Here is a 23691-nt window from a genome sequence, read left to right as displayed (position 1 = left end):
AAAATCAGATTTTTTTGATTTTTATTCAAATACACTGTAAGAACTTTAATTTATGATTAAAAAAACTTTATAAATGCTTAATCAAAATTAATAATAAAACTATATTATAACAATATTTAGAACAATATTTTAACTTACTAAAATAATTTTTCATTATAATACATAGCTTTGAATGCATAGCAACCATTTTGAAACAAATGCATGATTGAAATTTAAGGACTAGTTCAAATAGAAAATTTAAAGAATACTTTAGTAGTCTGTCTAGGTTTTTCAAAGATAACTATTTTGTGAAAATGTAGACATAATTTTTGAAAATTAAAAATTTGGATTTATCTTTTCTTACGAGACACAAAAATAAAATTTTGAGAAAAAAGTATTTTGTGGAATTGTTCTACCGTTTTTCTTAAAGTTAAATTGTGTAGGTACCGGTAAACGGTAGTAAATTTCACTTGGACAGACCCTTTTCTTTAACTATTAAAACAGAGTTTCAATTAGCAAACCATAATCTTAATTTAAAATTTCCTTTTTTTTCGTTTGATTTTTAAAATGACAAAATAAATGTAACAGATTGTGTTTATAAATGTAGTCATTCATCAAAAAATAAATATTTAATCTATATCAGGGGTCTGTCCAGGCCGAATTTACTACCGTTTAGCGGTACCTTCACAAAGACAGCTTTAGGAAAAACGGTAGTTTCACAAATTCAATTTTAGGAAAAACGGTAGTTTCACAAAAGACTTCTTCCTAAAATTTTATTTTTGTATCCCTTAAGAAATTATAAATCCATACTTCTGTGTTGATTTTTAAATATAATTTTTAATTATTCACAAATTATGTCTAAATTTTCACAAAATAGGTACCTTTCAGAAAAACCTAGACAGACCCCTGATTATCATATTCAACATAAAGAAATGAAAATTATAAGAAAAAAATATTTTAAATTTCTGTTAGAGCTACTATTAATTAAGGAAAGAAAAAAAACGCTTCAAAAAAATTAAACATCATTTATAAAAACAGAAAAGTACTGGAATATAAAAAGATGACAAAAATATTGAAATACTTTTTATTCACATGCATTATCATATTCAACATAAAGAAATGAAAATTATAAGAAAAAAATATTTTAAATTTCTGTTAGAACTACTATTAATTAAGGAAAGAAAAAAAAATGCTTCAAAAAAATTAAACATCATTTATAAAAACAGAAAAGTACTGGAATATAAAAAGATGACAAAAATATTGAAATACTTTCTATTCACATGCATTATCATATTCAACATAAAGAAATGAAAATTATAAGAAAAAAAAAATTTAAATTTCTGTTAGAACTACTATTAATTAAGGAAAGGAGAAAAAAAGCTCAGAAATTATACAACAAATAAGAAAGGAATATAAAGAAAAGAATATATATAGAAAGGATTATATATGTGGAAGAATATACAGGGGTCTGTCCAGGCCGAATTTACTACCGTTTAGCGGTACCTTCACAAATTCAACTTTAAGAAAAACGGTAGTTTCACAAAATACTTTTTCTTAAAATTTTATTTTTGTATCCCTTAAGAAACTATAAATCCACATTTTTACCATATTTTTGTGTTGATTTTTAAATATAACTTTTAATTTTTCACAAATTATGTCTAAATTTTCACAAAATAGGTACCTCTCAGAAAAACCTAGACAGACCCCTGTATATATTTTTATATTAAAATATTCACTTTTAATTCTATATCAAAATAGATACGTTAAGCTAAAAATATTTTTTTTTAAAAAATCTATGTACTCATAGGAATTTTTTTGCACAAAATTTCGTTATAGAAAATCAGATGTCAAAGATACTGTAAACATATTATGAGCAAAAATACCAGTTAATAACCCTACTGTTTCAAATAGAGTTTGAAAGGGAAGAATGACACTATATCAGGAAAAAAATATCTGAATTTATTGGCCTTTTTCTTTTCTTTCTATTTTTGGCAAATTGGGTATTTTCTTTTTAATATGCTTTTGAAAAAGCTTCAAAAATATACATTTTCCACCAATAAATATAATGTAGATTTTAATTCCATGCTTTTTCTTTCAAACGGTAGAATTTTAATTAACAATATTTACATTATTTTTTGAAAAAATTCATGTTTAATAATTACTTTCTACAGCTATGCAAGTCTATATTAAGACAGCATTAAATGTTTACTTTAATCTGTGCTTTCAATCTCAAGAATCAAAAGACTTTTAAAATTGTAATTTTCAATATGTTGGAATTTAACACACACCAAGAAAGAAAGTAATTTCGTTAACTAAAATTAATTAATGCAACAATTTATTTAAAATAAATTTTGAAACTAAGAAAAGAAAATAATAAAAGTATCAATAATTTAAAAACACTGTTTTTTAACTTTTATAATCAATATATATAAAAAAAAATTAGTTGATTTAAATCAATGATTTTTTTAAAAAAATCATTTGATTTAAATCAAGCTGATTTAAATCAACAAACCCTGGAACTAACTGCACTTAATATTATTTAATTGACAATTTTATTTGAGCTCTGAATATATGAAAAGCATTTTGCAATTTTTTTTGAAAGCTTGTTTCAGAATTTTTATTTTTTATAGTATTTTAAAAATCGTGAAATTCCGCATTTTTATCCCCAATCATTAAACATGCATTTGTTTTATAAATATTATTAAAATAAAAATTATTTTAACTTAAACTTGATTACAACAATCTAATGTACAAAATAAAACTAATCCATAGAGAAAATGTACAATGGCTAGTTCACAATTGAAGAAAAAAGACCTTGTTCCCTTTTGGGGGAAAGTATTGGCGAAAGCTGTTTTCAAACGAAAAACAAGATGCAGATTATTTAAGCAGAAAAATATTTTTTCATGACAATAATATATGCACTAACTTAATAACGCAGAACATAGCGTCGTTTCAGGTTTATCTTTATATTACTACACTAATCTAATACATTGCCAAAAATAAACCTCAATCTATGTTTATTTCCTCCCCTCAAACACGATAAAACATCTGCATTTTTCAATCTCTTCCCCATTCATTGCACGTTTACTCCTCCCCAACAGCAAAATGACTCTAAATTTCTATTTGCATTTTTATAAAATAATTAATTTATAATAAATTTGTATTATGTTTAAAAGTTTCCTACAGAAAAAATCTATCATAAAAAATTTCTAACATTTTCCTTTGGCTAAGAATTTTAAAATCTGGCAAATAATTTGAAATACTTAGTATAGGCTATGTATATATATATATATATATATATATATTATATATATATATATATATATATATATAGTAATATCATAATTAAAGGTCAATAAAGAAAAAGTGCTGGTAAAAAAAGAAAACACAACACCGGAAGCAAAATTATAATGGCAAACATACTTAATACAATGAGTAATTTAACCAGTGAGAATAGCCTAAACCAAATTTACAAAAATTACAGTTTAAAATAAAAAAAAATTAAAAAAAATTAGCACTATAATGAGAAAATAAAATATCATAGTAAAAGGTGATAACATATAGATAAATTTGCTTTACAGAGTGGAACAACTGTAAGTCAATTTTACTTGGAGATGGTAAGATTCGTTTAATGCAGACTATAAAAAAAGTCCACATGTTTCGCAGAGAACTTTTATTAAAACATTTTCCAAATTTTGAAAAAAATCAAATGACACACATTTTTCTTTCTTTTAGTTTTCACTAGTTATTAATACAGAATCACAATAATTCGGAGAAATAGCAACGGACATTTAAAGGTTGTATCCGGAAGAAAAAATGCTCAAGTTAAACACTTTGCTGGGGGAGGTACATGGGCAAAGCATTTGCAGAGGAGGCCTGATCAAATCCTTCCCACAGCATCCACATTATTTATAGTTTAGCATTGACCACAGTGCTGATGTAAAATATCCTCAGAGGTAGTTGGATCATGGGTTTGAGTCCCCTGGACGCCAGACTAACTGTAGCAGGCTTAGTGGTTTTCCTCTCCATGTAAGTGTTTTATCATGCATTCAGCTCGGCTAGAACATTTAAAACAGGACTTATCAATGTAAGAGTATTTTATTTGAATAAGTAGTTAAAAGTTTCTATCACAATGTACACAAATACATTCATGAAGATTTTATTACATTAAGAATAGGTTTAGCTAAAATAATTTTTATATATAATATTATTGAACTAATTTAACACGTTGAATGCCATAGGGGTCACCGGTGACTGGTGCTGAGTTTTTTCGTAGCGCCACTGGGGTCACCGATGAACGGCGAAACCTCGATTATTCGAAACACATAATTCGAACAAATTTTTAATGCTCTAATTTTTTTTTATATTATTATTATTACTAAAATGAATATACTGAATATACTGAAAAAATCATTTTGGCCAGACGGGCAAGCCATGAAAATTAGTGTGGCATTCAAAATGTTAAAGAAAAAAAAAAGTGTAAATCTATCTAAGCTTAAATACATAAGAAAGTGCAAGGATTGTTTTTAACACAAAACAAAATTGGAGTCAACAAAGAAAATTCAAATGTAAATCGAAAAGTAATTATTTATAAAAATAATTATTATTTATAAAAATATTTAATAATTAAAAACATTTTTTTGCATTTACTGGAACACAGTCAAGACAAAGTAACAGCAAAAAAAAAACTATTAATCATTTAGTTATACTAATAATATAAATTTAGATTACACAAACATTAAATTGCCTTTCAGATAGCAAAAAAAAAAAAAAAAAAAAAAAAAAAAAAAAAAAAAAAAACAATTTCACTGCATCAAGTTTATACACATATCAATCCTTACAATCAATATATTTTCTTTCTAAATATTATCAAAATTGCTTCGCTTCATATTTTTTTTACTACAGTTCAGAAAAAGCATTAGTTATAGATTAATAAAAGTTTTTTGATAATGTTATTCTAAGTAACACAGGTAAGGTAGCAATAACAATAAAAAAAAGTTTCTTAAAAATTATTATCACTGATGCTGAATTAGAAAGTTTTACTAGGTAGCTTTTCGTAGCAAGAAAACATGGAGTATAAAGTGTTGAGCATTGAATATGAAGTACCAAATATTTTTTTAATAAATTATTCAGTATATATCGATAAAGCATTAAGAATTTATCTTGGAAAATGCCAGTGACACAACAGCGATTCTGCATATCTAATCCATTTGTGATCCAATGAATGTTATGCAAATAATTTTTTTATTTTTTATATATAGTTATTGATATCAAAATTATGTAAATTAAACTGCTCTAGTTAACAATACTTTAATATTTTTTAAAAAGTTCAAGCTGTTAAGTACTTGGCATTATATTATTTTAAACAAAGAGCAAGGTACCCATCACCGCCCATCACTCAACCATGACCAAAAATCCTATTTCTAGGGCTTTACTTTTTAACGGCCATGGTTAAAATGCCATGTAATTTTGATACTGGTCAGATAAAGTGGACTCCGCTTGAGCTAGCTCGTTTGAATCTTCTGCATGATAACCAATGAGAGAACTTTCACTTGTGGCATAATTTATATGCAAAGTATACACGCCAGTTGTTTTATACATTGCCAGGATCTAACTCATTACCCTAGTTCTCTAATAAGCAGTGTGAAAGATAATTTAACCAGCTGTGCCACAAGAGCACCCTGGAGCAAGCTATTAATCCTTTTTAAAAATCAAATAAATTAAATTTCAATTTGAAATGCTAAAATTTTTAAAACGAATTTCACAGTCATAAATAATTATATATCCCATGTTATCTATTTTGAGTCATAAATTCAAAACTAAAATTTGAAATTATACACTGAAAGCTGTGATGTTAGAATAAAACATTTTTAAACATTAGTACTTTTTCAAAAAAAATAATAACTAATTAAAAATTTATAAATCATTAGAAGATTGCCTTTTTCTCCCATGCTTACACCATATTTAAAATATAAATAAAGCATAATCTTATTTTTTTCTTCAGGTTTATATCAATTGTAAGTTTAGTAACAGTTTGAAATAATTATAATTAGATATCAATGTCAATTGTTTTCTAAAATAGCTAATGATTGAAAGTATACTTTTCATAATTATAATAAAAATTCGAAAACATTCTTCGTTGTTTTTTAAATTATTCAATCATTCTGTGAGAGAATTTCTGTGATAGCTCTCGAATGTAAACTAAGATAAACAAAAAAGCAAATTGGTATTTCAAATAAAAATGATTTCTTATTCATAGCAATCGCCACATTGAAAACCTCATACAAAATTATAATCAAACACTACAGAACAAATATAGGGCACTTTAAAAACATTCCTCTTAATATTATAATGATAAAACATAAATAATACAACTACAACAGAAATGTAAACATAACTAGGGTTAGCTCTCTCGCTTAAACATTTTTATAAGATTTGTAGCATTAATAATTCACTAATAAAAATTGAAATGTATTAATAAAAAAGATGCCGTCGTTACTTAGGAATTAATATAAAAATAAGATACAAGTATTAAACTTACCAAATTCAAGCATTTTTATAACATCAATAGAGCACATTTGTAGAAAACTTCTTCCATCGGTAGCGTGGATGCGAGGGGACAGAAAACGTATTTCGTCATAAAATTTTTCACTGATGTGCGCATGCGCTTGTTCTCCGTTACATGATCGTACCGAAGAAATGAAGCGAATTTCAGAGGCACGAAAGTCTTTTTGTACCGCGCATTGACTGGCGTTTGCTTTGGTACCTTTAATTTGTTGTGGTGCCTCTCATTTTTAAAGGCACATTAGTTATGTGCCTCTTACGCGAGAAAATACACGGTACATTTAGCCTGTGCCTCTGAAATCAGAGGTACAGTTTTTAGAGTGTAGGTGCGCGGGACCACACGATGGTTCTTGGGTGGCATCAGTGTGGTTTCCGTGTCCGAGGGGCCTGGGTCCTTTGGAATGGTGGGGATGCTTTTTACGCAGTGGCCGTGAAAAGCCACACTGGCACACATACTGACTTTAAAGAAACACATACTGATGATACTGACATAATGAAAACATACTGACTTCAAAGAACCTTTTTTATAAATATTTGGGGCTGCAAAATAAATTTAAACATTACAACTTTAAAATATGTGAATTGTTAAAGCTGTCCCCTTCTATATGAACCTTTCCATCTGAAATTGATGGATTCTGAAAAGGATCAAAATTTTGAGTAGAGATATTTTAATGAAATTTTTTTCCCCTCAGTCTTTCTGAATTGATGTATTATTACACATAAAATGATAATATTACACATTAACCGATTTTTTTCAAATTTTTTTTAACAACTTAAGCTCTGTTAAAGTACGTTTAAATTAAATTGGTGACTAAGTGCCCGTTTTAGAAAGCGTATTTAAAAGTTATAATAATTTATAATATCTTTTGCTGTTTGTAGTATTAATTAAATTTATAGTAGTAAAAAAATTAAAATCAGAACCGTTTTTTTACTTTTTTAAAGCATCTAATGGGCCTTAATAAGCAGTCTTACCATAAAAAATTGGCGCTAAAATTTAAGTAAATATTATCGAATAGGCTAAATGAGTTTTTTGTTTATTGAACAGTTTCAAATCCAAAAATATTTTAATTACCGTTTGCTAGAAATAAATGGCCCGCTGAAGGGTTAAAATAATTATAAAATAAATTCTGCTTGTATTTTGCACATTAGCGCTCGAATTTCAATACTGAAGATGTTCCCAGTATATAAGTGTTGTAGGATACTGTAAAATTTTTTTGTCATTATAAAAGTAATTATATGTTTGTTTAAACTAAGTTAACATTAACTTTCACTTAAAAATTAAAAAAAAAGAATGTGCACATAATTTCTTATATGTATAAAAGTTTTTATTATAAATATTTTATGGTGAATATAAATGATTTGCTTAACAAAGACAAATTTGAATAAATAAACCATGTTATGCCCCTAATTACCTTTTTAATAATAATAACGTATGCCCTTAAATACTGAATATCGTCTGTGCGTATTGGAAAACAACGAATCAATAGAATTATGGAAATAAAATTTTCTAACTGTCATAAATATCTACTAAAGCCCAATTTTTTTCATTGATCGAGAAATTGATAGATGAAAAGAATGATAATTTGTTAATGTATATGTATTAAGTAAGTGCCTTATTGGTTCTTGGCATTTCCGGCAAAATTAAATTCCTAGTGCACTTTAGCATCCAAATAGAGTCTCGGTGCTGCCATCTAGTGTGGCAGAAACTAGACGTCCAAATTAACATGGCCAACGGTATCTCACCCATTGTGGTGGTCCTGAAAGAGTGGATACCACCTCTGGAGAACGCACTAGGTCTGCTCATCGGCAAGACCGATTGTGCATTTTATTGGAAATAAATGTATTAAGTAATTTTTATTATACAAGCTATGTATATATATATAAAGATAAGTTGAGAATAGAATGTTATGTTTTTTTCTTTTGAGGAAGAAATTTTAAGATCACCTTTTATTCATTTTATTAATATGGGGCTAAATTATTTATTCGAGTGTGTTGACATAATTTACGCAATGAATCATTTTGAAAATCTTGCTACCACTTTTTATTTATTTTTTATATTTGGGGTCACATTTAGTTCATTGTGCAAAATTAAATTCTTATAATTATGTGCTTATGCAATTTATATATATTAGCTTATGCAATTAATTATTCATTATTTTGTTAATAAATGGGAGTTGAAAGATAATTATGCGTTCTGATAATTATGTATTTATGTTTATAAATTATGGCAAAAAATAAATAAATTTGTGCCGTACTTAGGGAATTTAGGTACGCAAATACGGCAGTAAACTATATATCAGGAGAATGCAAAAATTGGCAACTATATGCTTTCTTTATATAAAAAAAGTATTATTGAATTAAGTACAATATTCAATAGTTGTTTGTAAATATGATTAATAATTTCAAGGGTAAATAAAATGCCACTATTGCTTAAAAAAGTAATTGAAAGTACAATGCAAGGGGTACTCATGACAATGTTACTTTAGCTTTCATTTAGTGCACATCACACATAAAATAAAAATAAAAACTTGTCTAGTTTTAGATATGCTTGGAAATTATCATATTAATAATAAAAATATATAACACTGAATCTATCACTTTTACAAGAAAGCAATTTAGAAATATAATATTCGTTTGAATAAATATTAGTATATCAGATTTATCACCATATTTTGTATTATTAATGCCTTAAATTTAAAATCGGCACATTTTGAGAAGATTATGAAATGTTTAATCTTCCGTAGATAAAAATTTATAATGATCCCAAAATAAATGAAATGAAGATAAATCACCCAAGCAAAATAAAGTCATATTAATTAACAATTGCACTTTCTAGTATTAATTTTAAAAAAATTATACATAAGAAAATAAAAGTCACCAAGTTCTTTACTTTTTTGTAACAATTAATGGGCCTTGGTTAACTTGCTTACCATAAAAAAATGGTGTTAAAATTTAAATAAATTTTATGTAAGAAGGTGAGTTTTTTTCTTCTTATATCAATTCCAAATCCAATTACATTTTTGCTAGAAATAAATTTCCCATTGAAAATTAAAAATAATAATAAAATAAATTCAAATTACATTTTGCACAGTACTGATTTATTATTTTATTTTATTTCACCCAGTACGATAAACGAGTATTCAGCTGGTGAGAAATAAAGCAACATGAAAAATAGAGGCATTTATTGTATTATAAAATTAATAATCACGATAAGTGAAAAATCGCGATGATAATTATCAAAAAAAAAAAAAAAAAAAAAAAAAAAAAAAAAAAAAAAAACAGAATTACTTGATATTGATTATTTATTAACTTATAAGAATGTCTCTGACCAAATATGCAACTATATACAAAAGCACCCACCATTTCAAGTATATTAAGAATTATAGAAAACAAAATTTTGAAAAACAAACATAGCAATATATATGTACTAATAAATTTATGTGTGTATAATAAAATATCGTCCAATTTGGAAAATTTTAAGAACACGTCATGGATTTAAGGCAGCTAAAGCGTAACTTATCGATCTTCGTTATCTTTTTTGATTCTATGTGCTAAGCACAACGCCAGTAGGAATCCCAGAAGCTGAATTGCAGCAATACCAATAGCAACACCAATAATGATTGTTATATTCTTCTTGATTTTATCATGCAATTGTACGAAGCACCCTTTTGAATATGCGTTAGATTCAGAACACTCGGCATTGTCCTTGCAGCAACTGTTCGGAACTTTAAAGTTCATTTTAGTGTAATCATCCGGACCTTCAACACCGCAGCATTCAAATTCATATTGCAATTCATCCCAAATTTCCACAGATCCTTCCTTCTGTTGGATCAGACTTACATACATATTCTTTTTAAGAAAATCTTGAACCTCGTCCTTGTAGTAGTACGCAGCAACTCCTCCAGCAACTTCAAGAATCATAAGGATGAATACGAGCACTGCAAAGGCTATCACCATAAAATGATTATGTCTTATAGCACCGCAACATCCAAGGAATGCTACCACAAACATAACACATCCCACAACAATACAAATGACAGGCGCTGTCAGAAATTTGCTATCCAAGAATTCTGTCATGTGCTTTTTGGTCCCAAGAACTCCAACAGCGATTAACGCAATTCCACATACCACAAATATAAAATTAATTAAGACCAGTATGAATTTGACTTTTCTCATAGTGTTAAACATTTTAGAAGATTTGAATGGAGCAAAAATACAAACGAAATTAAATTAGAGAATCCAAAATCTGAGTTCTCAAGATAACACCGAGAAAAATGCTCAGGTAAAAGAAAATCGTTTAAATTTTTAGAATGTCACGCAAACTTTTTATTTTTATACTAAGCGTTTGCTTTTCTTGTCTGCTTTTGCGTGCCTTTATATTTCATTCCAAGAAACAAAGAAAAAGATTAAGTAAAAAAAAGGGACACTTTTATAAGGGTGCAGTAAGTATAGTAAAACAACAAGAAGAAACTAGACCAAATAACTCTATGTCACTATCATAGCTGGCCACAAAGATTAGGTTGGGGATTCTGATTTAGATTGACTGTAAATGAGCACATGTGTAAAGTCTCCATTTTCGAAAATAGTTTGGATGGTTAGAGTGTTATTTCTATTTTTTTTTAAAATTTTTATTTGTGTTTTTAAAAGTGTTTGCTTTGGTTCTTGCATTGCTCAAAAGGGCTCATTTTCTATTTAAAAAAAATCGATGCTTTAGTTTACGAAGGAAATTTTATTCATTAAATTCCTTGCCAGTGACGTTTACTGAATTTTTTCTCATAAAATCTTATTTTTTAAATTTAAAAAAAAATCATACCGTACTTATGCTTGGTGTCTTATAGGTTTCGCCAAAATGTTTCTCTCCCACCTGAATGATTGATGGAGTAGGCGGAGGATCTCGATTGAAAAAGGATACCTGCTCACGTATACTCGTCAAATCTTTATGACGCCAAAGACGATAAAGGGTCTCAAATGGAAAACTGATTTACCTCGCTTTTGAGCGACATAGTTAATTCTTCCTTTAGTGGGAGACGGAATTTTTCGGAGCCGCAAGGGATTTTTAGGGAGGTAAGCTTTCTTATTCACCTCTTATTCTCTTATGAAAAGGGATAAATCAGTAAAAATTAAAGAAATTTAACTGGACAAAAGTTTAACTGAACTGGAACCCTTATGCTCTATTTATAATTCATTTATAAGACGTTAATTTTGATTAAATATGGTTTGTTCATGTATATGAGAATTTTTCTTTTATTTACTTAATATTATATATTGCATTTTTAAAGAAATATCTATTGTTTTTATAATTAGTTTTCTCTCCATTAAATTGCTCCTTATTTTGTTTGCTTTTGGGGAGATCCGCTATTTTAATTTTGAAAAAAATGTTCCAATTGAAAATTAATTTGATTCGCTTTGTCTTATTTCATAAAAGAATAAGTTTATTTCAAGAAACTTACGATTATGACGAGCATTTTCCTCTTTAAATATATGTAATTAACATTATTACTCTTTAATAAAAACAAAACTTTATTGGAAATGTCTTTTATTTTATTTGAATTTATAATCATTAGAGAATCAAATTGAATACAATTTAAATACTTTTGAAATAATTCTATAAAATATATATTTATTTCTTCCTATTATGTGCCCCTTGTTTGTTTTATTTTATTCACTTTTTTCAATTCCTACCATTAATTCACACTCTCCCTATACCTTGTTCAAAATTTCAATCGTTAATAAAATACTTTTTATTCATCGACTCAAGTTCAAATACATTTTTTTGAACTTGTAGTGGATGACACTTGATGTTAATACAGTTTTTTCAAATATTAATTCACTAATTAAATTTAATTAATTAATTTTAGTATTATATTGGAGAAAATTTTTTAATTATTTATTAAACAAAAATAAAATGTTTCTTTGTTGACCTAAGTAGGAATTGACTTTAAAATTTTTTTTATATTACTAGTTTTAAATTAGTGCAGATTTGAAATCTTCCAGTATTATAACTGAAAAAGAGTGGACAAAATTGAAGTGTTTTTTTTTTGGAATATAAAGGATTATTTAGTAAAATAAAATCTTTACTACATAATGCTATAAATATCCAACTATTACCTTTTAATCATAGTGAATTTATAAAATTTAATAGCTGTAACTCTTATTTTTGTAATACAGATAAGATGAATATATCATGCAATTAAAGACAAGATAATGGTGTTTTGATAAAATGTAAAAATCTTCCAAAACATGAATTCTGTTTAAGAGGGTGCTGAGTTTATTGGTTTAATATTTATAACATATTTTTATTCCAACTGACAAACAAATTTTTTTAAATTTAATTTAGCATTTTAAAAATTCAACAATAGTTTTAATTCGCTAATTGCACCTAAAATTTTAATTTAGGTATCATTTTGAATTCAGCTAATTGTACTTTAAGTTTTAGCCACTAATTATTATAAAAGAACAAATTACAGTTAAAATTGATTAAGAAGAAAAATATTTGAACTATTGTGGAAAAAAAAACTTTTTCTTTAAACATTGTTGGCAATATCCATAATGATTTAAATTACAAAATCATATCACCCTGGAAACCTCATAAAAAAAAACAGACTGCAAAAAAATTTCAAGGGATTTGCTGAAATATAAAAAGAAGTTGTAGCAGATTATAAAAGACGAAATGTTAACTTTTGAAATTTTAAATGTAACTTTTAGGTAAAGTATTCTATTCATAGAACAGAATAAAAATAAAATTTACAACAAAATTCAGAATAAAAAAAGAATTAAAATAATAAAAAGTAAATATTTAAGTTATCTTCAGAAATAGGAAACTATTAATCAATAAAAAGTGGCGTTTAAGAATGGAAACTCCATATTTATCTGTATTGCAACGTAGGAAGAGAGTTGCCTTTCCCCCCGAAATGGCGTGTCGCTACTTAAATTACGTATATAGGGCTTTATGTGGATTATGAGAGAAGCCAGCAGAACGGGCGGCGATTTTCCAATTCAGCGGCCTTTAACAATCCGCTCCACTATTTAGTTTTTCTTTTTCTCTTTTTTTTAAATTAAAAAAAAAATTAAAAAACACTTCATGCTTGACTTTTTTTTTTAGTTCAAGTAACAAATTTTAAAAGAAATAAAAGCTTGCGTAATAATTGAGGCCAACTACAGCCAAGAGAAAATTCTACAAAAAAGAGAGCGAGTCGTTAAAAAACGCTGGATTGTAAATTAGCGAACGGCAGAGGTAGTTAGTATTAATAACTGCTGCCACTAATAAGCTAAAATAGTAAAATAAGCAGAGGGCCTTATGTGCCTCTCAGGCCCCACTAAGCGAAAAAATGAATAAAATTCTACTTGTAAAGAAATCACTATCAACATGAAGTATAATGGCAATTTTTAAACCATAAAACGCTGGAATATTTAAAAATAAAACTCCACCGCTATGGAAAGATTTGAGTGAAGAATTGCACAGAAACAAGACGTGCAAATAAAACAAGCATATTATTTAAAGGACACTAATTTTAAAATAATTATTGTGTAAATAACTCCGCATTCCAATAATTGTATTTATAGCTAGTATATTTCTGTAACTAACACTTTTATTTTATTTACACTTATTAATTTGATAATTATATTGTTCTTATAATTTCCAGCATTTTGAAATAACTAACTTGTACTTAGAATTAATTCTATAATAAATTTGAGCTTATGTCCCTTCTTTCTATTATCAGCTTCTATTAATATTCTTTTCACAATAACGAGAAAAATACGCACGAAATTTTTTACTCAAATTGTCTACGTGTTCAGATAATTTGAAGTATAATCACCATAGGATAGAGGGTATTATCAGTATTCTAAATAAGTAAATTACTTTGATGTAACTTCCAGATATTTTGATAAAATATCTAAAAATTTAAGCAAATATTGATGCATATATACATAAATGAATTAAAAATAAAATTTTTGCACCTATAATTTAAAAAAAAAAAGAGAGAGAGAAAAGGAAAAAAATTCCAGGAACTTTTTACTTTTGTTTTATTAGTAGATATCATTATTGTTCTTTTTTTCTTAATTTTTTTCACGAAAAGCTGACGAAAAATCAAAATTCGAAAAGAATCTTGATTTTTAGATATGCAATAATAACAAATAAGAAGCTGACAGATATGAGAATGGGCGTTTCCACGGCTTTGTCCTACACGCCATGGAAAAAAATAATAATAATAATTTTCCGAAAAAGGTTTTGTAACTATTCCTGAAATATCTTAATACCAAATCTGAATGCATAAAAATGATTTAATAAGAAACTGTTATTAATTAAAAAAATTTTTTTTGCACTCCACCATAGAATAACCCAATGTAATTTTAAAAAAATTCTATGAATTTGTATCCTTCCAAATTGCCATTTTTATTTTATTTTATTATATTTCCTTATAACAATTTATGGATAAAGAAAATTATTTTGAAAATATACATTACAACTCATTCCAGAATGTAGTATAAAACGGATATGATGATGTATTTTTAAATATCAGATTTGTACTTTCTATCTTTACAAATTGCTCTTTCTTTTTTTTAAAAAAAAATCCTATTAAAGTTTACAGATTAAAAAAAAATTTTTGGGAACATATATTTTATAATTAGTGACTGAGTGTATTGTGAAGTAGATATCATTTATAGACATTTTTAGAAATTCAATGTACTTTCTATGTTTATAAATTATCCTTTTAATTTATTTATTTTCCTTATTAACAAGTTTACAGATTAAAAAAGAGTGACTTTGAAAATATATTTTTTTTTATCTCATGCCAGAATCTATCTATAAATATAATTAAATAAAGAGTGTATGTGTGTCTATACCGGATTGCGATAAACGGTAGGCTCTCATCATCATCATCATAGTTGGCCAGACAGCCCAATGTGAGCCAATGCCTTCCTTTGAAGATCTTCCTCGATGATTCTTCCTCGATGACGACTTCCGATTTGTAAACGGTAGGCTCTAAGAATGCGAAATTCAACGTGAAGCTGAATGAGTGCAATTGCAAACTTTTTACGAAGCCCGATTTTTGATTTTTAAATTCAGAGGCATTTAAGAAATGGAATTTTCTTATTTGCTTAGCGGAAGCCCTTTGTTTCAAAATAAGCCATAGACCATTCAGTTTTGTCAAATATTTTAATAACAACACCAGTGGTGTTTGTTAGCTTATAACTCTAGTCAAAAACGCACTAGTATTGCGCGTTATGCAACAATTAATTACTTTTTATTCGTTATGCCAGGTTATCAGAAAGGTCAACGTGATCGTGCTAGCATAAGCAAACAACGTCATCAGGTTAATATTTCTAAGGTTATCTGAAACCGCGTGTTAAATTTGTTTATAGTTATGCTTTGAAAACATTTTACTATAACACTAAATAATTTAAATTCAACTGTAATCAAAGTTTAAAAAAAAGTTTCAAACTGAAAAGCTAAACTAAGGGAAAATGGTACTAATTCGTCAATGATAAATTTTGGTAATAGTTACAAATTGAAGTAAAAAAATTAGATGTGTACTGAAAAGCAAAGTAAATGGAGAAATAATACTTATTCGCTTAAAATAGAGTAAAAAGTCACCTTCATTTATGCTTAATTTTGGTAATATTACTGACATCATGGTATTTGGTGCAGTTTTAATGGGTACCAAATGTACCCTTGTACAGGTACAAAATATTTTCTGAGTTAATTTGATGCCGATTACAGATGCACCGAAAACTGTAAATTTTTACGATTGATTTTTTACACCCCATCCAAGATGTAAGTCCCGGAGAAAATAGCTTGATTGTTTAAAATTTTAAATATCGTGAGTTTCCTAGAGCTACAACATTATGCCAGATAATATCGAATACTGTTAGTCTATATTTTGAGGGTATGAAACACTAGAAAGTGTTTTGGTGTAACGTAAAGCTACCAGAAGGTGCAGCAAATTATCTGTAAATATAATAAAATTAAGAATTTAAGTGCATGTGTCTGTATACTGGATTGGGGTATACTGTAAGTTCTAAAAATACGAGATTCAAAATGAATCTAAATGAATAAAATTGTAAAAAAATTATGAAGCCTATTTTTGTTTTTTAATTATACTTTAAATTCAGAAGCATAGAAAAAATTCTAAAATGGAATTCAATATTTTAATATTTTAAATTCAAAAATGGACGTTTTTCATTGGCTTAGCGGAAGCCAGTGATTTAAAATGAACTATACACGATTTTCAACAAAGACGATTATAGATTTTAAAGATAACATCAGTATAATTTGCTAGCTTATATCTTTAATAAAAAATTATTGCTTATAGTGTGTTTTCTTCTACTTAATTATATTTTGTTTGTTATGCCAGTTTATCTGTTTGATTAATATGGTCGCCTTAGCATAAGCAAACTACATCGCGAAATTATTATCCCTAAGGTTATCTGAAACTACGTGTTTAATTTGTTTATAGCCTTGCTTTTAAAAAGTTTTTTACGTAACTAAATAATTTGAAATGAACTATAATTGAAATTAAAAAAATGAGAAATGCTAATTTGTTAATAAATAATAAAATAATTTGCTATAGTAATAATTAATAAATTTTTATGCTAATTCTTTGAAGAATAAACATAGAACACCAGTATTATTATTGACGCCAATGATATTTAATTTTAGTAAATAACTAATTCAAGTAACATAATAAGCTATGTACTAAAATGCAAAATTAATGGAGTAATGTTACTCAGTTAGTTTAAGAGAGCGCAAAAAATCGGCAAGCACCAATGATGCTTAATTAATTTTGGTAATAAATATTGATTGAAATTAAAAAAAATTTAGTTATGAACTAATAAGAAAAATTATTGAAAAATGTGTACTTATTCATTAAGGGGCGCGATTAAAAATCGCCATATTATTATTGACTCTAATAAATCATAATTTTAGTAATGAGCACTACCGGCATCATGGTACTTGGCGCAGTTTTAATTGGTACCAAATATAACCTTGTATAGGTACAAAATATTTTAGATGCTTATATCAGCTTCTTCAATGCTGTACATTTTCATGATAGATTTATTATATAGAAAGATGAGTACAGGAGAAAGTAGCTTGAATGTGATGAATTTTAAGTATCATGAGTTGCCTTGAGCAACAGCATTATGCAAGATGATACTGAATACAGTTAGTCTTTATTTTGATAGGATGGATTACTAAAAATGCATTTTGCTTAATCTAATAAGGTAAAGCAACCGAGAAGGGTAACAAATAATAATGAATAAATAAAAACATTGTAATTATTGAAACTTTATTATTTGTGTCGGTAATTGTGTGAAAATTTTGTGCACGATTTTGCAATGTTGTTCAGTACAGATTAATTGATGCTTTTTTTCACTCTGTACGAAGAACGGGCATTCAGCTAGTGTAACATAAAACGGGCATTATGATTTTATTAAAAATCAATGTACTTTTCATCTTCACAATCGTTATTTTTTATTATTATTTAAGTTTGTAGAATGAAAAAGATTGACTGCGAAAATATATTTTTTAACTCAAGCTAGAACGTAATATAAAAATAACATAGTGATGTGTTTTTAAAAACTCAAAATAAAATATTGATACCTAATAGTTTTCTTATTGTTCTTTAAATTCTAATGAAGTAAATAGTTGTATTTTTATTTTTCACTCATCATGTTTTGTCATAAATAATTAATAGAAATTATCATTTGTAATTTTTCTTTATATTTTACGTACTTATAAGCATATCTTCGATTTTAAAAAAAATTATGTCATTGTTAGGTAAAATCATATTTGACAAAGATTATTGGCTTTCTTATGATTAAGAAAATAAAAGTTGAGAGTTTATTATAATGTATTTTGATTTCAAAACTTATTTTTTACAATTACTTATGAAATTGGGAAAATATTCAAAATAAAGGAGAAATCAGCAATCTTCAGTCTTAAACATTTTCTAGCACGATTCGATCGCCAGTTATAAAATTTTTGCCAAAAAGATAACTCTTCTATCAGTTCATCTTTGAATAAGTTTTCAGATTCTGAACAATATACTAGCTATCTCTGTCTAAATTTCTTCTCTAGGATTTGGTACTGGCATCTAACAAAACAACCGACGAGTATGCGTACAAGGTGCTCGTTAAATCTCTCGTGGCCCAAAGTCCTCTGGTTGGTTGTGATGTGGAAGTTTGGAGAAAGGCGTACCAGCTCAGCCGCTGTCCACGTCGTTTGACCAAGTTAAAATTATGTGTCACCATAGTCGTTAAAAGATAGAGCCCTAAAAACAAGCCAATGTGCTTGGCCATAGTTGAGTGATGTTTACTCTTGGCGATAACTCATCTTCACTGCACTATAGAGAAATTGTGCCAAATTTGTGGCGTGATACTAAATTGTAACATAAATTGTTATTGATAAAATATATTTACTCATTTTTTTCGATTGAAAATTTTGTCGATACTCAGACATTATTTTTTTCAGTACTAAGTTCAATTTTTATTTATACAGAAACAAAGTAAACTGGGTGAAATGAAATTTGTGAGATAAAAATAGGATTAATATTAAGAGAGCCTATTCCTTAATGTAGCATCAATTAATTCAAAATAATTCGAATGTTTATTAAAAAGTTGCTACTTTGTCTCCAGAAACCGTTAGAAATCGCCAAACTATTATTAACGCCAGTGATGCTTTAGTGATTGTAGTGATATGTGTTACTGGTATTGTGATGATCGACAATAAGTACTGTCATAATAGGCATCTAATCCTCTAATATAGGTACTGTGTTGAGAAGTTTTACACGGCCTCAGAAAAAAGAGTTGCATCATTAAAAGAAAACAAAGGCTTTTAATTTAGACTAGCGTTTAATAAGAAATACGCTGTCCAAAAAATTTAAAAAACTTAAAACTGCTTAAAAACTGAAAAAAAATTATTGTCTACGAATCATGTCTAAGAATTAGTGTTTATTCATTATTTATAATTAAGTATTAATTATTAAAGCAACAAAAAGTTTAAAAGACGTTATGGTGAAATTCTTGTATACTCTACTGCCTTGGCGCAACTTTGAAAACTTGCTGATTCTAAAATAACACGTTATTATTTTAGTTATAACTTCCTATTAAAATGTAGGATTAGACTTTAGTTATGCATGTACAATTCTTAATACAGTACCATAAGACTACTTTTAAATTGGCAGTGTTTGTGATTGTAGTGATATGTGCTACTGATATTGTGGTGATCGACAATAAGTACTGTCGTAATAGGCATCTAATACTCTAATATAGGTATAGTGTTGAGAAGTTTTATACGGCCTCAGAAAAAGGAGTTGCATCATTAAAACAAAACGAAAGATTTTAATTTAGACTAGCGTTTAATAAAAAATACGCAATCTTAAAAAAACTTAAAACTGCTTAAAAAATGAAATAAAAAATGATTGTCTAAGAATCATGTCTAAGAATTAGTGTTTATTCATTATTTATAACTAAATCTTGATTATTCAAGCAATAAAAAATTTAAAAGACGTTATGGTAACATTTTTGTATACTCTACTGCCTTGGCGCAACTTTGAAAACTGCTGCTGACTCTAAAATAACACGTTATTATTTCAGTTATAACTTCTTATTAAAATGTAGGATTAGACCTAAGTTATGCATGTACAATTCTTAATACAGTACCATAAGACTACTTTTAAATTGTTTCGTTACAAAAAACTGTATTTTGCAAAATCCCGTTTACGAAAAAAGTTGGTGCAAAATTCGCCAAATTGGCACTCACTCTTTTTACATCGTAGCCAGTGCATATTTATTGGAACAAAAAGTTAATTAAAAAAAATTGAAATAATGTCTTATATCATGAATATTTGTGGCAGTGTTTATTTTCTAAATTTTTATTTATGAGGATTCCATTTTTTTTCGGTAAAAATCCTCAGATTTTATTTACTATGAAAGTTATTTGGTGTAAGAAAAAATTTAGTATTCTATACAAAACGGAACAGAAATATACAAAATATTCTGAGGTAAATTTTATTAACTTTAAAAAATATTGTAAGTGATGGTAAGGAGTACCTCAAGAACATATATTTTGTTATTGATTAAGAATTCAAGTTAGAATAATATTACAACAAAGCAATTTTTATTATTTATTAGCAAACATGTTATCGACATTTTTACGCAAAAGGAATTTTGGAATAATTAATAAAAAATCAATGTTATAAATAATAAAGTAGAACCATAACTCGTTTTTCCAAGTGAACTATTTATTAATTTTTAATAAGAAAAATGAGCTCAAAAGTCTTTGATCCAAAATATAGCTGAATGCAAAAACATACACTATATTCAGCATTTTAAACATATAAAAGTTTCAGGGTGATTCAACCACATTTGAAAAAATATAATAAGTTTAAGTACACAGTGAAAAATTATATCGATAGACTAATTTAAGTAAACATTGTTCTTAAGGAACTTTTTGAATGCACAATTTATCTATCTTCATTATATTTTTTGATTGATCTTGCTAAGCACAAAGCAAAGAGGCATCCTATAAGCTCAATTGCTGCTATACCAATAGCAACACCACCAATGATTGTAATATTACCCTTTGTTAGTTCAAGCATTTGTGAGAAGCAACCTTTCCAAGACTCTGCTTCGGAGCAATCTTTGTTTGACTTGCAGCAACTGTCTGGGATTTTAAGATTTAGCTTAACATAATCCTCAGGGCCATCTATACCACAGCATTTGAATCGATATTGTACCATATCCCAAATTTTTACAGATTGTGATCTTTGTTGGGCAAGACTTGTATTCATGTTCTTTCTAAGAAAATCTTCCACCTGTCCCTTATAATAATATGCAGCAGCTGCTCCACCAACCTCAATAATCATTATAATGAATACGAGCACAGCAAAGGCCATCACCATAAAATGATTGTATCTCAAAGCACCACAGCATCCTAAGAATGCTACTACAAACATAACACCTCCTATAGCACAAAGAAGGATAGGTGCCGTTAAATATTTGCTATCCATGAAATGTGTCATGTCCTGTTTGGTCCCAAGAGCTCCAACTACGATCAGCGCAATTCCACACAACACAAATATAAAATTGATTGCGATCAGTACATGTCTGACGAATTTTATACCCATTTTGTCAGATTTAACAGCAGCAAAAATCCAAAGTTGAATGAGAGTATTCAAAATCTGATATCGAACGCAATTGATAAGGCGAGAGAAACACACTGACGAAAGCAGGTCGGTTATAATCTTTAGAACGTCACGTGCGTGTTAAACTTTTACGTTGAATTACTTGACTAACTAATTTTTTTTTAACAGTACTGCTTTTGCGCGCCTTGGTAAAAAAAGTTTCATAGATAATAAATTATCTGCCTCAAGTTAAATACAAGCATAGATATATCACATAATTCCTTTTCAATTTAAACAATATTTATATTTATATGATGTTGTTGAAAAATTTATAGTTGATTTAAATTCCTTGAAAGTGATTTGTCTAGTAGGTCTGTGGAGGAATAATTTTTTTATGATCTTTTTAGACATAGAAAATAAGTATGCGCAAATGCAACTCATTTAACTATAACTACAATAAATCCTCCAAATTGATTAACCGAAAAGATAGATTTCACCATGCCAATCTTAGACCACGTGTCACTTTCTCTATTGCTAACGCTTAAGGGAGTTAAAATGGAAAAATCTTCAAGCATCTGTCGTATTCATCTGATATTGTTCTTTTCTGTCTTCTGTCAGCTAAGAAGACAGTTATAGAAATGAAGAGATCATTAATGAACAGAAAAATATGTCTTATTTGATTCATTTGCTTTTAAAACTGGCTCACATTAATGTAATTAATTCAATTTTAAGATGGTTGTAAATTTTCCGGCCACAATCAAGACTGTGTGTAGGGCCATGTATAATCTCTCAAAATCTGTGAGTCAACAGTTTACACTTATATTTTAAAGCTTTCAAATTTTGAAAAATGAGAATTTTTTAAAACACCTGAAATTGAAAATTGATTTACGTTGCAAACGAGATAAATATATCGATAATTTTGAAATTTTAAATGTTTTCTGTTGTAATTGTTTCAGGTTTTATATATTCCATTTTCTTCAAACGTTATTTTAGTTTTAAGTTCTTTTTTTACGAACACTTTTCCTTTTAAAGATGTATTGTATCCGCTTTTTCATATTATTGACTGTAGTAAAATCTAAATCAAATCAAGTTATGGACATTTTTTGACTAGTTAAAGTATTCAAAATTCAACTGGAGCTCTATGCATGATTCCAGTTTGATAGGTTTTTTTCCTTTTTTTTAAAATAGTGCAAGCAAAATTTATTGCCAACTGAAATTTTGTCCGTCCTTTTTCGGCATAAAATCAAACAAGAAAATAGGAAAATAAATATTTAAAAGCAAGCAAAATAAAAAAGATAAAATAATTCTTTATTTTTTTAACGTTTTTATTAACTTGCTTTTATGTCTGTGATAATGGAACTTTGCGAGTAAATTTTTGACAACTTTCTGTGGAGCTCGAGAAATCAAATCTTAACCGAAAGCTCCATTCTCGATGAGAATGTAAGTTTCAATCGTTTCCTCACCTGTCTAAGCAGAATTTAACACAATAATATTGCCAGTCGGCATTTACTGTCAATCGAAATTCTAATTATTTACTGCCTGCAAAAAGCAAATAATTACAATATTATAACCAAAAAGAATATTTCGAAAATCATAATTCTGAAGCCGTGATGGCTCAGGGGATAGAGCGCTCGCAGGACTCGAAAAACGGCCCGTCCGCCTGTCCTCGGCGGTCAAAAATTCCCCGCGGACAACGAATTTCTCGAATCCGACGTCCGCGCGGACGGCCATTCTCCCGTTAATGTTCGTGATACATTCTCAATTTTTGTTATCCTACAAAAGTCTATCTCCTCACTTCTAAAATGACCCTCTAATCTAGATATACAGGAACATACTGCATATGGAGGAATTGATGTTTTCTCTGGCTGGGAGTACTGCAGTGGTTGAAATGGGCTTTTCAGCAATGAACTTACAAAAAAACACATTACGTACCTTAAACAAGTAGAGTTATAAACGCAATTATAAATCTCTACCTAAATGGAAAACCCCTTTCACATTTCTGTGCGGAAACCTCAGTAAA

The 23691-nt window shown here is 27.8% G+C and overlaps 2 protein-coding genes and 1 long non-coding RNA gene across 3 annotated transcripts; all 3 read right to left on the bottom strand.

The window, feature by feature from the left end:
- Positions 1 to 3637: 3637 nt before the first annotated feature.
- LOC147809509 (uncharacterized) lies at positions 3638 to 6661 on the bottom strand. Its single transcript, XR_015433788.1, has 2 exons — positions 6521 to 6661; positions 3638 to 4037 (listed from the first exon to the last, which is right to left on the bottom strand). It is a non-coding gene; the product is annotated as an uncharacterized LOC147809509 (long non-coding RNA).
- A 3149-nt stretch (positions 6662 to 9810) lies between these two features.
- Positions 9811 to 10856, bottom strand: LOC107437555 (CD63 antigen). The gene has a single exon (XM_016049612.4). It carries the CDS (start codon positions 10729 to 10731, stop codon positions 10060 to 10062), a length of 672 nt encoding a protein of 223 aa, XP_015905098.3. The 5' UTR covers positions 10732 to 10856; the 3' UTR covers positions 9811 to 10059.
- A 9912-nt stretch (positions 10857 to 20768) lies between these two features.
- On the bottom strand, positions 20769 to 21824 carry LOC107437556 (CD63 antigen). Its single transcript, XM_016049613.3, has one exon. It carries the CDS (start codon positions 21672 to 21674, stop codon positions 21012 to 21014), a length of 663 nt encoding a protein of 220 aa, XP_015905099.1. The 5' UTR covers positions 21675 to 21824; the 3' UTR covers positions 20769 to 21011.
- Positions 21825 to 23691: the final 1867 nt, after the last annotated feature.

This window comes from Parasteatoda tepidariorum, chromosome 5 (genome assembly GCF_982258835.1).
Source record: "Parasteatoda tepidariorum strain Cologne lab strain chromosome 5, Ptep-v5.0, whole genome shotgun sequence".
Taxonomy (NCBI): Eukaryota; Metazoa; Arthropoda; class Arachnida; order Araneae; family Theridiidae; genus Parasteatoda; species Parasteatoda tepidariorum.
The sequence above is the reverse complement of the archived record's forward strand: the minus strand, read 5'-3'. Positions and strand labels throughout refer to the sequence as shown.